This window comes from Halichoeres trimaculatus, unplaced genomic scaffold (assembly GCF_033239565.1).
Source record: "Halichoeres trimaculatus isolate MK-OKI-2021-1 unplaced genomic scaffold, fHalTri1.1 fHalTri1_scaffold_9, whole genome shotgun sequence".
NCBI lineage: Eukaryota > Metazoa > Chordata > Actinopteri > Labriformes > Labridae > Halichoeres > Halichoeres trimaculatus.
Genome location: NW_027437188.1, coordinates 10,146,380 through 10,162,402, shown reverse-complemented (window position 1 = coordinate 10,162,402; position 16,023 = coordinate 10,146,380). Strand labels below are relative to the sequence as shown.

Here is a 16,023-nt window from a genome sequence, read left to right as displayed (position 1 = left end):
CCTCCTCAGGTGCAACCCATTGATAATTAGTCCTCGAGTTTGCACACCACGCCCCCCCTCTCTCACGTTTGCATGTGCGTCTGGCCCTGTCACTCACCCTAAACCACACCTACCTACACAATGGCAGAGAAACCTCTCATAACAGCCATACTGTGTCAAATCTCTGATTCTAGTCTCATGGCAATAGGTCAGTTTCTCCTCAGTAGAAGGGATCACTTCTCAAATCAATCAACATGCAGTTCAGCACATTTCCCCTCAGCCAGACACTGAGGCCAAGTCAGTCCGCCCCAGGGTGGTCTTAAGAGTAGGGAAATATTAGCCCTGTTTCCACTAATCAATCCAGTTTACAACAGTACACTTTGGTACCAATTGGCTCGGTTAAGCTGAAGAAGAAAAACGCGACACAGTAAATAAAGAACAAATATTAGAGAAATCCAGCAATTTGCCTTCTTTTTGATAGGCATGCAGCTTTTTGTTACAAAGCGCAATCAAGTTTTGTTTCAGAGAAGACTGTGTGCCGCCAGGAGAAATACTGCAGCTGCTGCCACATAGTAAGTGATGATTTTTTTGATCTATCAATAGTCTCCAGTGTTGTAGCTCAACCTTCCAGGATCAGATCAGTGTAGTCTGGTAGGGTCCCAAAAAGTGGGACAGCTCCTCTTGGTTATTTGGGGATTTGTCCCGGGATTAGTCAGTGGAAACGATGTAAAAAGGGTGCTGCGCCAAGACGAACTGAACTGAACTGCATGGTGGAAACAGAGCTATTGACAGTAAGCAGGCCCAGATGTGAGAACAGCCTGAGGAGCTATTGGACCCTACAGATCTCTGATGGTGGAACAACATCCTGTCCTGCAATCCAGACACAGAGCAAAATGTATTGTTTTTTTGTTTACCAAACCCTGGCTCAATCTATGACTGTATTCTGTTTGAGAAATCTTTGATATTTCTACAACTCCAAGTTTATGAGCTGAGAAGGAACTCAAAGAAAGTTGTAGGAGGAAACTTTTAAGTCCTTCTCACATGAGCTCTAAATATTTTCTGGATAATTTTAGGATTTTTTTTCAGGAACCATGCACCTCACACCAAGAGGTTATCTTTGTCAGATTACATCTCACAACCCTACATGCTGCTTTTTGGTTTGGGGACCTGTGTAACACGTGCAAAGGAGAAGGTGGAGTCCACTCCTATGATGTCTGCTTCTTAGTTAACAACAAGAAAACAAAATGCTGATTTATCTCAACAACATCATCACCCTTAACGTCCCCTGATGTGCTGTGCTGCTGAACCAACGTTTACTCTGCTCAACAGAGAAATTTAACAGGGTTGCTGGAAAAAGTAGTCTGTCTTAAACTGCAGATTTAGCTGCCCCTTGAGGGTTAAAGTCCACCTGGACAATGTCTGAAAATGTTAATGAAGGCAGAGCATGACTAAAAGAGGCTACCAAAACTTCTTGAGGGTATGTGCAAGTTGCATAATTAAAAAGTCAATTTTGGGTCTGGGATCCAGGTTTTTGTAACATAATGCTGCTGCTGATGCTGCTCCATTGGAGTTTTCTTTAAACCTGCAAACTGATTAAAAAAACTGTCCATGAGCAACAATAGAGTTTTCAGGTGGATACTCAACTTATGACTGATTTTATATAATGTTCCGTACAAAAATCTGTCATGTTCTGACATGAAATCATTCAGAAATTTAAAATACTTTGAGCTGGAGTGTGTCCTTTATGTTTTTGATTGTGCTCCACATGTGGAATGATGTCTTCTCTGTTATAAGCTGTAAGAAACATTTCAGAACAAAACTACAAAAGCACTTAGAGAGCGCAGACCTCCATCAAGCATATTGTGATTGTCACCAACACTTAAGTCCTACTTTAATGTTATACTCCCTTTCAGCAGACTGTCTGCTACAATTTGGTGTTAGTTGCAGGTTTATATGATATTTTTTACCTGACAGTGTTAAAAATGATGATGACCCAGTACATATTTCATATTCTGGGTCTTAGTATCCAGAATATTGTCAGTATCTGGATCGTACTTTTAAATCTGTCAGAAATTATGGTGACCTTGTCTTGTATTGTTTTGCAAAGCAATCTGACCATTTATAGTGGAGTTATATACACATATGGTGAAAACAGCCCTATCTCACAATGATAAAGAATCCTTTAAAAAAAGTCCTGGATCCAGACGGTGATCCAGATCACCTTCAAAATGTAATCATTAATTCTTTTTCCCATTTTAAACATTTTCTGAAAATTTCACCAAGATCTGAGTTATGTTGTTTACAGACAAACTAACTGACAAACTCTCCCAAAACATGACCTCCTTTACAGAGGTAATAAAGCTTTTTCTTAAGAATACAACATAAGAGTAGATAAGCTATCTGAAGTTTTAAAAAAGGCATCAGAATCCAAGTGCTCCCATCACAACAAACTGAAACTGGATGGAAAGAAAAGAGTGAAAGAGGAGGAATGGGACACTTATATAACAACAAGGCAGAAGGGACAAGTTGACCTTTCTCTGTCTCAGCTGGTTACAAGTTACAAGTTGTCCACTGCAACCACTAACATTTCCACGCACATATAAACATAAAACATGGCTTCAGAAGAGCTCAGTGGGAAAGATCATACTGGAGAAGACAGTGAGTACAGAGCAGCAGAACAGTACAGCACAAACTGAAGACAGTACAGGTAGATTTCTCCTGCTGCTGACATTTATGCCCATAAATTAGATCTCTCTTTGCCTCCTGAAGAATTTTAAAAAATATTATTTCAAACTGACAGAATGACAAGGATATACTTTTTAACAAACAGAAAGTTCTGCTTCAAACAAATGTGTCTCCAAAGAAGATTCAGTTTGCACCCACACAGACCTGTTTTCACACTGACACTCCTAAACTTTACTGACTGAGCTGCAATCGTGAACTCAAACAGTTGAAAATGTCACGCCAGCTTTACACACACTCTTTCCAGCCATTCTGCCAATAAATCTTAATGTAAACTTGGGTAAAGCTGATGTGAGCTGCAGCAGGAAATATCCAGAAAATCTCACAGTGAGTGAGCAGGCAGGGGTCGTGTTTATATCATGCTGCCGGTGCAAAACCCAGAGGGGCAACTTGAAATGCAATGAGCTAAAACAACCATGACTGAGACGAAGAAGTACTTTCAAAGAAAGAACAGCAAAGGGATTCCTGTTTGTGTAAATAGCACTGACAAAAAATGCAAAAACCTGTAGTCATACTGTAGCTCTCTGTTGTTTCATCAACCATGATGACTTTCTTGTGATTTGCTCACTCTTCTTGCAGATTTTTAAAATGTGAAAGTTCAGGTTTTGTCAGGTCTTGAGGAGAAGAAAAATAACTACTTACATTTTGTAAATCGGAGGTAAGATTTTTTTCTGGTCCATTTCAGGAGAGCACAAAATCTTAACATTGACTTTTCTAAAAAAAAATCAATCAGATTTGATGCTAAAGATGAAAGCTTTTATCTGTTGTGAGTCCTTTGCTGCACTTGCATGCAGATGTTTGTCTAGAGAGATAAATAAACATCAGACTACACTGGAGCCAGGCTGACACTACAGTGGGATTTATTGCACCTATCTTTTTGATTTCCTGCATACACCAAACCTGCTGCTACACAACTGTAAATAGAGATTTGTTTCATAATAATGCCATGTGAAAAAAGGCCAAATGAGGTTTTTCCCGGAAATCATTACGTCAGAGTGGATTTGACCTTTGACCTCCTAAAGAATGTAATTACTTCAACCAAAGCATATCTCATTCATGATGGGTCAGTGGATGAACTTTTCAGCCAGAGGGAACAAAAATGTATTATGATCAAGTTTGATTTGATCCACTATTAGAAGAATCAAGTGAGAAAAGTAGTTGAGGCTTTGTCACACACTCACGTGGGAAGTTGTACATGAAGCAGGCCTGGGCAGCGATGATCCACTCGGCTCGTGTCTCACAGAAGATGGCGATGTTGTTTTTTGGCCGCTGACCCAGTGACGCCAAACCGCTGCCCAGCTGAGATGCTGCTGTGAGGACTTCTTCATAGGAGATCCAACGGTACTCACCCAGAACCACCTGCAGAGGGGGGAGAAAGAGGGGCAGTGGGAGAGAGGAGAGACAATTAAAGGAGGAAATCTATGACGGGATGGAAGTGACAAAGACACATGGGCCATGGATGAAGCCAATGTGACTTACTAAAACACTGAAGTTTCACATGTTGATGGTAGATGATCATCTGTCCTATATCAATCAATAAATTAAACTTTATTTATAAAGCACTTTTCATGCCCAACAGTGGCAACACAAAGTGCTTGACAGAAGAAAAAAAAGAAAACAAACAAAAAACATAATAATAACCATCCTAAGTGACCTGATAAACTCACATAAACACACACATCAGTGGACAACCCTCCACCCATAACCCACCAACCCACATTCCTAATGCACAAGGTGAATACAGTTTAATTAAAATCTGTACAAATGACCTGTGGAACTGCGGAGATGCTATCTGGAGACCTTAATGAGGAAACACTGGGAGTAAAGTTAAATGTTAAACTCACAATAAGAAAATAAAACAACCAAATTAAAAGGGACAAATAAAATAATAAAATATTAAAAGACAAAAGCAGTAAAAGAGGAAATGATGTAAAACTAAAACCTTAAGATACAGAATTTAAAAGCTGAAAGTTGCAGTGCAGAAAATAAGAAGATAAATAATTAAGTTCAAACAGATAAGAAGATAAATAAACCTTAAACTTAAGGTTAAGATGATATTCCTTTAAGAAGAAGAAGATATGAACTTATTTAGATAAATAGATAAATAAGTAAAAGTAAAACTCAGTTAAAAGCTGGACTAAAATCGTAGGTTTAAGTTTACTTTTAAAAATGTTTAAGCTTTGAGTGGAATAGGAATTTTTAGGAATCCTACCAAAGCACAAACAACATAAACAAAGCTCATTGAGTTTGTTTGCAGCAGGCTGTAAACTTGTTGGAGTCTGCTGTAGACTTTTCATTATGGGGCCCTGATTAGAGCAGCCTCATGTGGTCACTCAAAGAACTGCAGCTGCTCATGTTTAACAACTGGCTTAATTTCCCAGCCTCAGATATCAGTGCGTGCAAAGTCCCCACTCGTTAGTCAACGCTCAGAGAAAAAAAAGATAATTAGCTGGATCACTGGAACATTTAAGAATTCCTCTTTTTACAATGTACTGGTGGCTAAGTTTTACAAGAGGAGTACAGTACAGTGAGTAAATCCCACAGTCCCATGTTCTGCCTGTTTCACATTAAAGTCACAGGAAAGGGAGCAACAGTTGCCAAACAGGACAACTTCCTCTTCTTCTGTTATTCTCAGGCTGCAGCACCTCCTGGTCATCATCAGCACAAGAAACAGAGGATAAACACAGAGCTCTGGACCCAATCTGCAACACTCAAACACTGGTGACACTGAGTATTAAGGACACAAACACAGAGGAGCTTCCTGCATGTATCAGCAGGGTTATACTGGCTCCTAGTGGTTACAAGATGGCATTGAATATGAATATGTTGAGTATTGCGTCCACCATTGGAAAAAATCAAGGATCTAAAAATGCCAATTCACGTTCTCTTGCAGCAATAAATGTTTCACCAGTGGGTATTTATTGGATTAGGAGGATCAGGCTGTTGGGATTAGCTGGGTAATGTTGTGGCACTTCAAAATAGAGGACCACCTGACTGTACAAGCACAATGCAAGCTCCAAAAAGGGGTAAATGAGTGTTTGTTTTTCTTGGGTAACATTTGCACTGAATTATGACGTAACTTTTTAAGTAATCCAAGACTTTTTTTTTTTTTTTTACCATTAAACCATTTTCCAATAAAAGACAAATGACATAACACTAAATGCCAGGGCTTTGCTTTCTGGTCATTCTTCTGATCCTCTATTCTGTATACACTCTTTGTCAAATACAAATTGCTCAATTCTGTTAACTATTTTCCATTTTCATACTCTGCTCAGTTCTCTTTCCATGTGGAAGCACAAAGGACTCCAGGCCAAGATGGAAATAACAAGCTGTCAGCTGAAAAGAGGAAGAATTACAGAAAGAAGATTACTGCACTGATGAACCAAAGGTCAAATCTCACATACACACCATTGTTTCTTTCGTAGTGACGATACCTGGGTGCTTTTCCACGATTCACTTGTGTTTATTTTTTTATCTATATTTGATTACCCTCAGTGATTTGTGACTGATGATTAATCATCACCCCTGAGTAAGTCCCTACTGTTAATTTTTGCAACGATTTCTCATGTTATACATGAACTTTCTCATTCTGTTTTAAATCAACCTGCAGGTTGTTGCTGCAGATATTCATTGTGCACCATTTCAATTGTGGATCTTTATGAAATGCAACATCATATACATGCCTCATCCAAACATGAATCGCCTTTTACAATAACAATATATGAGGGAAAACATTTCAAAACACGTGTTGTGTTATTCTGCGTCTTTACATAGAGCTGTATCCAAAGATCAGGTGCTGATCAGTATCATATTGACAGGCTGTGTTAAAGATGAGCTTTGATCTTCAAATATTCAAATATTTGTTGAAAAATTACAATCATCTTATCTGTAAATGTATTTTTTCGAATGTTTGCACTAACAGCTGGTTGTACTGTGATATCACCACCAGAAGGTGGTTAAAGAGCATCTGGAGGCTGTCTCCCTTTGCCATTGAAAAAACACATAAAAAAATAAAATAAATAAAACAACAAACAACAAACAGACATTTCAAATAACATGAGAAAGCACAGGTATCAGTTGCAGGGAAAGCATTACTCTGTTGGTGCAGAGATGAAGATGATTTTGACGTACTGAGGAGGAAAAGTTGTTAAAAAGTGGTGCTTGCATCCAGAACTCTGCAGCCAGGTATCCCATCATGCTCTGTGCAGGAAAAGGAGCAACTTTATAATGTGAAAATCTATTTTTTAAAGCAAAAAGATGTGAACTGTAAGTTAGAAAACATCACTGGGTGTTGGTTTTACTGAAGAAGACTGAATTCAAGACAATCAGTGAGTGGGCGGGTGTCTTGAGGCATCTTGGCTGCCTTCAGTGTTTCTGCACCGCAACACTGCACCCGTGCTTAACTGTGCACATACACTGTCCTGCAGCACACAACTTTGACTCAACAATACACTACCATGGTGCAAAAGAAGCCTAACAATCCTTTTGAAATGGGGAACATAAAGGTAGCTATAGATACCATGAGTTACAGTTAATATTCACTCTGAAATTAGTTTATCATTTCTTACATTTTCACAACAAGACTGAATAATAAAACCACACATCATGCATTCTCTTATTCTGCAACATTATGTCACTCTTTACCTTCTTGAACACCTTTCCGTTGCTCTGCCGCTCATCCTCCTCACTGATCACCTCCCTCGTCCCCAGGCAGTCCCTGCGTGGGAACCTGGTGGCTGCATACTGAAACATCTTATCCAGGGTGTCCGTCCCCGGGTGCAGTGATGTTGCTAACCTCTTCATGGCACTCACTGCTCTGTAGGGTCCCTCTGGACATCCAAGCACAGAGCGGGCTTTTGCTCTCTTGGCACGCTCGGCCTCTGACCCGTAGGAGTCTCCATCAGGCGAGGAGAACCAGCTGAGGAGGTAAGACGGCAGGAAGGTGATGAAGGTGTAGATCCAGACCATGAGGTGGAAGAGTAGCAGCAGCATGGGGTTCAGGTCTTCCTTCAGCTTCATCCTGGTGAAGCTGTGGGGATGTTGGAGAGCAGCGAGGAGAGTCTGGAGGACGATGTGTTGTGGGAAAAAGTTTCTTCTCCTTCTGGTGCCGTTTCCCTCTTCTTTCAGTACGCTTCACTTTTATACCCGGACGAAGCAGCCTTCAGGTCCACAATACGCCTGGAAAAAAAGTGGCATAGGTGTGGCATCAGAGCAACTTCAATAAATGATGTCTTATTTTCCAAATTTGATTATGACCCTGAGCTTTAGTGACTCTGAATACAGGAATCCCAGCTCATTTCGAAAGTGAAAGAATGGATGGATCACGTGTACTTTGCATAAGCAGAGGACAAATTTCTGGCAACCAAGGCAAAAGGAAAAACAGATGTTATTTCCTCCAAGAACAAAGCCAGTATATGGCTCAAGAAACTGCCAGCATCATGCAGGTGAGTGCCCAAGACAATAATGAGACAAGACAACAAAATGAAAGGGAAACTAGGATGAAACAAAGGAAAGGTTTAGAGAAGACTATAAAACAGGAGGAAGTGAATAAATGGAAGGAAAGAGGATGATTTAAGCAGACAAAACAAGAGTGAAAAGGTGTCCTTGAGGTTTTTTAACAAGCATACAAGTGTTTGTGTATGTGTGTGTGTGACAAGGTAAAAGCACACCACACCAACAAAACAAGATGAAGCTTAAGTGTGTTGCAGTTCAAGCGGTCTCAGTAAAACTCTGTGATGTAACGTTTAAAGGTGTGTTAAAGGCTGTGCTCAGCTGGAGTGCAACACACCTTGTTTAATTAGACTGAAGGAGTATTTTTTTAGTTTTTCATCTACACACACACACACACACACACACACACACACACACACACACACACACACACACACACACACACACACACACACACACACACACACACACACTAAAGGTGGCAGAGTTTGGGATCTGTCCATGGTTTTGAACCTAAATTAAAGTCAACATATTTTTCCAAACATAAGTTTTATAAACTGAGCTGTACTTAATTTTCTCAATGAAGTGTTCAGAATGTTAAAAATATAGATGTGCCAGTCTTTCAGAAACAAGTAGAGATGGGTACCCTATAGGTACTTTTAAAGGTATCGACCCAATTCTGTCAAAAGTAATGGGTACCAATTCACTTAAAATCAAAAGGTACCATGTTTAGGTACCTAAATGCATCCTTGTGACTGAGAGGGAGTGGAAGAGTAGGTGATTTTCCATACTGGAGATGAACACAGCTTTACAAGGTTATATTGAAGACTAAATATGTTAAATTGAAAAGAATATGCATTTTATCATTACAAAAATAATATTTTTTACCACTGAAACACAGACAGTGTTACTGAAAATTGGTACTGAGGAGTGCCAATACTGATTGCCAGGTACTGGGAATTGGTACCGTATCATTTCAAATGTAAAAGGTACCCATCCCAAGAAACAAGTGAGTGAGGTTTACCAGTAGCTTGAGATGTGTGACTCTTCCAGAGCCAGTAACATGATGGTTATAGCTCCACAAAAGTGAAGTGGTGCCCCTCATATTGACCAGCTGAAAAATAGCCTCCCAGAGGGGAAAAGTGCCATCTTGCAAGAACACCACCATCGCTTTGGGCAAAGTGCAGTTTCTGTGAATGAACTGCGTAGCTCTGTCTTCCATCATCAGCTTTTTGTCATCCTGCTAGCAACCAGCGCAGCTGTGGAGCTCAGCTGACAGCAGTGTTTATAGCAACAAGTTACCAAAACAGATCACTCGTCTAAAATGTAGGAACCTTTCCAGTCAAATCGGCACTCTACCATAAATATCTACTCTAGTAATGATTTTCTAAATTAATAATTTTAGTTTAATGAGGGAAAAACTGTTGAAGTGTCTCCTATCCAAAATTTTGGCCCAGTAACTTTCATCTGATTGCTTAAAAAAACATGTCCTGTTTCATAATGTGAGTGCAGACAGGCGCACAAACACACACTAATGGCCTCAAACAGTCTATTCTAGCAGCAATAATTCATTATTCATATGAAGCGTCACATCCTTCCTGTCCCAAAACCGACACAAAGCATGACTGCTCTTGTCTTCTAAACACACTCACTATTCAAGTGTCCCTTTGAGACTCATAAATAAATTAAACATTTTACCAGCCCTGCTCTCTCAGTCTACCATCTGTTCCCTGTGGGATCCTCTACTGTGTACATTTTTTCTCATCACAGGACACTGCGGCTAACAAAGCTGCACCCTGCTGGAGCACATGCTTTACCCCGTCCTCTAACTTTACGCTTGTGGGCTTCTGCAACTCATGCAAACTAAGATCAGTTTTAGAGATAGTCCATGAAAAAGAGGCCACAGAGCGGTAGTGTGGTCAACTGGAGAAACCAAACCACCAGACTCAACTGTAAAAATAATAGGCTCTAAAAACTGTGACTGCCCTTGGGTAAAAACTGAGCATTAGACACTGAGGAGCTTTATTCTGTGAGCAGAAACTTCCAGGAATGAGGAAACGGTGCAGAAAGCTGCAACGAAAGGAGAAATCATAGTTTGTTAAAAAAGAAAATGCTAAACCCTCATTTTTTAACAATTTAGGGATTCAACTCAAAAAGAAAATGAAATGTATTTAGTATCTATGTGACACGATGTACACACAATACTTTCTGAGAGTATCCAACACAAAATATGTGTCTGGTCTCGGCAAAAACAAATAATGTTTGAAAAGCAATAACAGTGAGGTGCTTTATGCCAGGAAGGAAATGGGTAACACATCAACTACATCAGTTCAGCCACACCTGTGAACATTTCCAATCTCTGGGCCTAATCTCAGGAGAGCTAATTTTCCCTTTGAGGTGTTTTGGTTGTCCCTTAGCCTCTGGGACTATAACTGTGCACCGCCCAGTTTAATCTTCATTATGATGTGCAAACAATAGAAGATCATGCCTGAAAACAAAACTCAACATTTTTTCATTTTAGGTAAAAATAATGTCAAACAGCTGCAAAAAAACAAAAACAAATAAAGGATTATTTTGCTCACCCCTGTCAGGGTTCTAATTCACATTATCCCTACTCACTAAAACACAGCCCCTGTTCAACAGATAACTTGTGATTTTATGCCATCGTGATGGAAAGATGCAGCAGTGGGAGTAACTTTTGTGTGCAGTGAGTGGTTCCACTGGTCAGACTATGTGGGCAGACAGAAACCATGATGCAGTCATAGAGGGGAGGAGGCTGAAACTGTCCTGAACTGTGAGGGACTGTTTCTTGGCTCTTTACAGATCAGGCATCAAACTGATAACAGACCAAAAGCAGCAATACTCATATACATAGAGGCATATATACAATGATTTCTTCCCTCAAAATAAGCTCTGGTAGAATAATGTTTTTGATTCTTGAAATGTGCATTTGGCTCCTGCTCTCATCACCTCAATACATTTACAAATGTTTTAGTATTTATAAGTAAATCAACTTTGTGTAACATGACTCAACTTGTTTATTTTTGTCTTTGCAAGAACAGTAAAAATTTCATTCACAATGTACTTAGTTTCTGTGGCACATACTGTCGAGGACTGAACAATGCCTGGAAGAAAAATTTTAGCCCTGGGATATTGGAAATTTTCAGGGTTTTGTTGCTGTCAACCTTAATTATTTTTTTTATTTTTTTTTCTAAAAAAATCCCTGAGAACTTTGGCTTGGAAATTTTGAGAAAAAAAACTAATTTGACTTTTCTTATCAACTTGAATGAGTTTCAAAAATGATCTTATACAAAACATTATGCTTGGATGCAAATTCAATGGTGTACCGTAAATCACTTGAGCAAACAATTCCAAGCACATTTGATCTTTATCGGTCACTTCTTCACCAGCCTAGAGTAATACCACTGAGACCACATTTCTGGATTTGAAATTTAGAAGTCCTGTCAAAGTAAGTTTTGATAGTACTGAGGCTAATATATCTGATGGTATGGTTTAACTTCTAGTAATGGAAAAATTAAAGTTAAACTGACAAATGCTTTCTTTGAGGGGTGCTGAGGGGACGTGAGGAAAATGTGTTGGCCATTGTAAATACCTGAATCTTCTTCTTCTTTTTTTTTCTTTTACCATTCATGTTTTTTTTGCTCTTTAGTAACAGAGACCATTAATTTTTAAAACCTTCCTCATGTCATTTATAATATTATAATATTATATATATGTTGTATCAGGCATATTTGCTGTATGTTTTCTTATGACAAATATTTATGCCTATACTCATGATCATTAGACTCAGGGAAAATCACAGCAATACCTGAGAATTCATTTATGATGTCACTTAAAAATATTGCATTAGACATATTTACATGTATGTCTACATATAACAAACCAAAATGTTTAATGTTTAGACATGTACATGACCAGGTTAATGCAGTTAGTATAAATTTCCTAAAATTCCTATGAAGTTTCTAAAATTTCCATGGAAAGTTTCCAACTTCAAATTTTTTTGTGTGTTTTGCAATCCGAGCCAGAACTGAAGTTACCCAAAATGAAATCTTTGCCTATTTTGAGTTGACACACAAGTACTAAGTACCCTATCAAAAAACAGTTTTACATGCAAATTTGGTTCCAACTTTTTGTCTCCTCTATCTTTTTTTTCTTCAAAGTCAGATACTTTTTTTCCTTAAAATTATCAGTGATTTTTTTTTAATGAACACACGTGCTGATAAGGATTTTATTTTGAAAAACAGTTTTCCAATGAATACATATTAAAATGGCTCAATTTAACCTGTTTTAGTATTTTTCAAAAATCATATCTCAATAACATTCAACTGTTACTCAATATTGTGATTATTTTATTGTTGGGTCTCTGGTGATTAATCCCCTCCCAAATGTTCACTTACTCCTTTGACAAACACATTCACAGATGTAAAATTAAGGAAGTTAAATCAATCTAAACTTTCTTCTCTGGTAAAAAATTATATTTGCTCAACTGGGTCTGAGATAACAAGCTGCAGCTGCTGTGTCATGTAATAATCTGTATCCAAGCAGGCTTAACTGTAATCTCTTACCTTTAATAGCTACAAACAGGTAGTTATAGTGGTTGCTCAAACAGTAGATTTGTAAAACAAGCAGGCGCTTTGCAGCCAGCAGCCTCTACTCTCTGGATTAATTGAGTAATATTGTGACATGGTCAGGGTAGCAGTGGGGTGACCAGGCATGTGTGTGTGTCTCAGTGTGGGAATTGAAGCTTCCTCAAGAGATTATGTGAATGGTTCTTTTGTGTGTCAGACGTCATGGTGCTTTCACCCACCCAGCTAAGCAGGCAGGCTGAAGTCTTGCAGAAAACTCAACATGGCCATTGTGATGAAACGACGCAGCAACGCACGACTCAGTCACAAGGGTCACACTGCCCACAGGGTGTGCATGTGGTACGGAAAAATGGGCATGTACGTGGGTGATTTGCGACACATGAACTGAATTTGCCGCTTTCGATTAGTGATGTAATCAAAAGCTTGCAAAGAGTTTTAGGAATAATTAAGAGTGAAGGTACAAAACACAATTGTGTTGATTATGTGGATCAGACCGCAGCTTTGTGTGAACATGGTGACATAAAGTGCTGGCACACATGCCAATCACCCTGCTTCTCAACTGTAAGCCCTCTTGATGTGTTTGGTTTGGCTGTGTGGTTAATTATATAGCAGCTTAATGAACATACTGGATCACGTTTCACATAAGTAGGCCTTATTGTTAAGACGGGATGTATCATAAATAAGGGATAATTACTGAAGTTACACCAAAACTGGCGAGTTTTTGTTTTGCATAATTGTCTTCTGCAAGGTTAAGTTGAGGTTGCACCCCATGTTGTGTTGATATGAAATAAGCTCATCTCAAATCATTTAAATTGAGTCATTTTTCTTGGGTATATGGTTATTAATCCATATGATATTTTCGATAGAACCTCACTTTTTAAAACCAAACACTTGCGCTAAGATGGCAGTCTTAAATGGTTCTTGTGTTGTGCTTTGCTAGCAAGATCGTATCCACAGAAATGTACTCCTGTCTCTTAGCATCATTATTCCCAAATTACTGAAATTATTATTGCTTTCTGTATTCAACATTTTCTCCAAATTACTACAAATACAAATATGGTAGAAAGCGGGCTAATGTGCACCTGCTGTCAGAATAAACCGCATCTGGAACAATTCATTTTGTGTGCACATATTAACTTTCGTGTCATCATGGGATAAAAATGATCACTTTTATAGGACAGCAGGGGGTCTGTAAAACTCACATCAACGACAACGACACAAAAATACTATAAAAACAGAAACAGCAGATGACTTACTAATAGTCCAGTTTGGCTTTTTTCAGGATCATGTAGAACCATCAGTATTAAACTGAGACTGCTAATGACTGTTAATGACTGGTTAACTGTTCACTTTGGAATATTCATCATTACTTGGATTTGATTGCATAGATTTAAAGTACAACAGGACAAGAAAGACTGTGAAAGTCAGCAGTTATAACTCACATTAAACAGAGCATTTCCACTGATACAGTGCTAAAGTGTTTACTTTATCCACCACCTTCATTTTGTAGATTTCTCTATTTGTTGATCACATTGTTTCGTCTTAATTTGTCTTTCCTCAGCGGTTTTGGTGTTATTTGTGGCAATAGTATGTTATCCAGAAATCACAGGCTGCTTACTCTGGAATATTCGCCAATCAGAATCAACTATTGAATACAGATGAGTAAAAAAAAAAAAACATGATAAAAAATATTAGCACTCTACTGATGCTGCACTTTCTGTGCAGCTGTTACCAGCTTAGGGGCGAAAAGGTTGTGTCTGTGTCTGTTGTGTTCATGTCAGACTGATTCTGCCAGACAAACACATCTCTGTCAGTAGGCACAGCGGTATACTCTAATGGACCTGCATCATTTGATAACCACTGCCACAGGCTGATCCACTCCAGCAGTGTGAATATAGACTTTTATAAAGCAGACAGCCTGGGGTTTTAAAAATTGGAGTCTGCTGGGAGATAACAAAACATTTTTAGATCTGGTCTTTGTTTTACACAGGGACTGATACTGAAACAGTGCTCGTTTTCATCTGTCCTCAAAACGGAGCTTTAAAAAGTGTACTTTTATTGTAGAGCTCTTCACTTTGTTGTAAGTGCAGATTATAATAAGTATGCAAGAAAAAAAGATTCATATTTGAAACTATTCACAATATCCCCCCTTATTTTTGGGAAACTGATATAAAAACGCCCCCAAAAAACTAGTACAGCCACAGATGTTCAAGCTGCATCACCTAAGTGTAAACACATAAACACTTCAATTTCCGTTTGAGATTTTCAAAATAAGACGACTCGCGCTCCACAAGTCCGTCTTTAAATTTCTATTATCATCATCACTAATGTCGTTGAGAAATCTGAAGCGCTTTTCAAACTTGTTAATCACCGAACTGGTTCCTGAAAATGTACTTATGTCAAAATGGGCGTGTTAGTGGTGTAGGCTAATGAAGCCGTTAAACGTTAGCGTTAACCGGAATTGTCTCTGTCGATCACTGGGATCTGCAGCATCCAACACATCTGTTCAGGCTGTCAACGAGCATCACACAACTCTACCTAAGCAACAAGAGAACTCACCGGTTAATGTGTCCAGACTCTCAACCCCGCTGTGCAGATGAACTCATCTACCGGCTCAAATGGAAACGCAGATGCTGCCCTGTGCGTCGTGTTGTGTATGAGGATGGATGGATGGCGGGAGAAGGAGGGGGGAGGCTTCCTCTGCGTTATGATTGGACTCGTGGAGGTGGCGCGTGCTGTGGGTCGGGCCTGACGAAAGGAGGGCTGGAGGTGGCTGCATGGGTTACTCCGTGTCACAAGAACCAGAGGCCAACATCTCTCACTCTACAGACACGCACACAACTATACAGCCACAATGCATGATATGAATCAGATTATTTCTTCATTGGGAAAATATGTACAGCCAGCTGAAGATAATAGATGACACCAGAGGAAGTCAATAATGTTATGTCATATTAAAGACATGCATCCACATTGTAGTTGCTCCATTTTTAAGTAACAAATTAATGTCTGTTGTGTCCTCAATATCTCAACTTAACATTTAATCATTACAACTCTACTAACAAATGCACAAAATACAGTAATGAGCTTAACTTAGCTCCTTTGTGTTGCAAGACAGAGTCTATCAGAGTTTTGTTTTGGCCAGAGGAGAAGAAAAAATGAGGAGCCATAAGGCATCACTTATCCAATGAAAAAATACAGTTTAATGCAGGATTACTAAGGAATGAAAATTTAAAAAACGATG

At 39.0% G+C, this 16,023-nt stretch overlaps 1 protein-coding gene across 1 annotated transcript in view; it reads right to left on the bottom strand.

Annotated features, from left to right (window-relative positions):
* Window positions 1-15,478, bottom strand: part of acsl3a (acyl-CoA synthetase long chain family member 3a) — a 44,787-nt gene extending 29,309 nt beyond the window's left edge. The window contains exons 1-3 of the mRNA XM_074679605.1: window positions 15,339-15,478; window positions 7,366-7,899; window positions 3,903-4,080 (exon numbers count right to left, since the gene is read on the bottom strand). Coding sequence (XP_074535706.1) covers window positions 3,903-4,080; window positions 7,366-7,740 — 553 coding nt within the window. The 5' untranslated portion in view covers window positions 7,741-7,899; window positions 15,339-15,478. The remainder of the gene's footprint in view (window positions 1-3,902; window positions 4,081-7,365; window positions 7,900-15,338) is intronic.
* Between the last annotated feature and the right edge of the window lie 545 nt (window positions 15,479-16,023).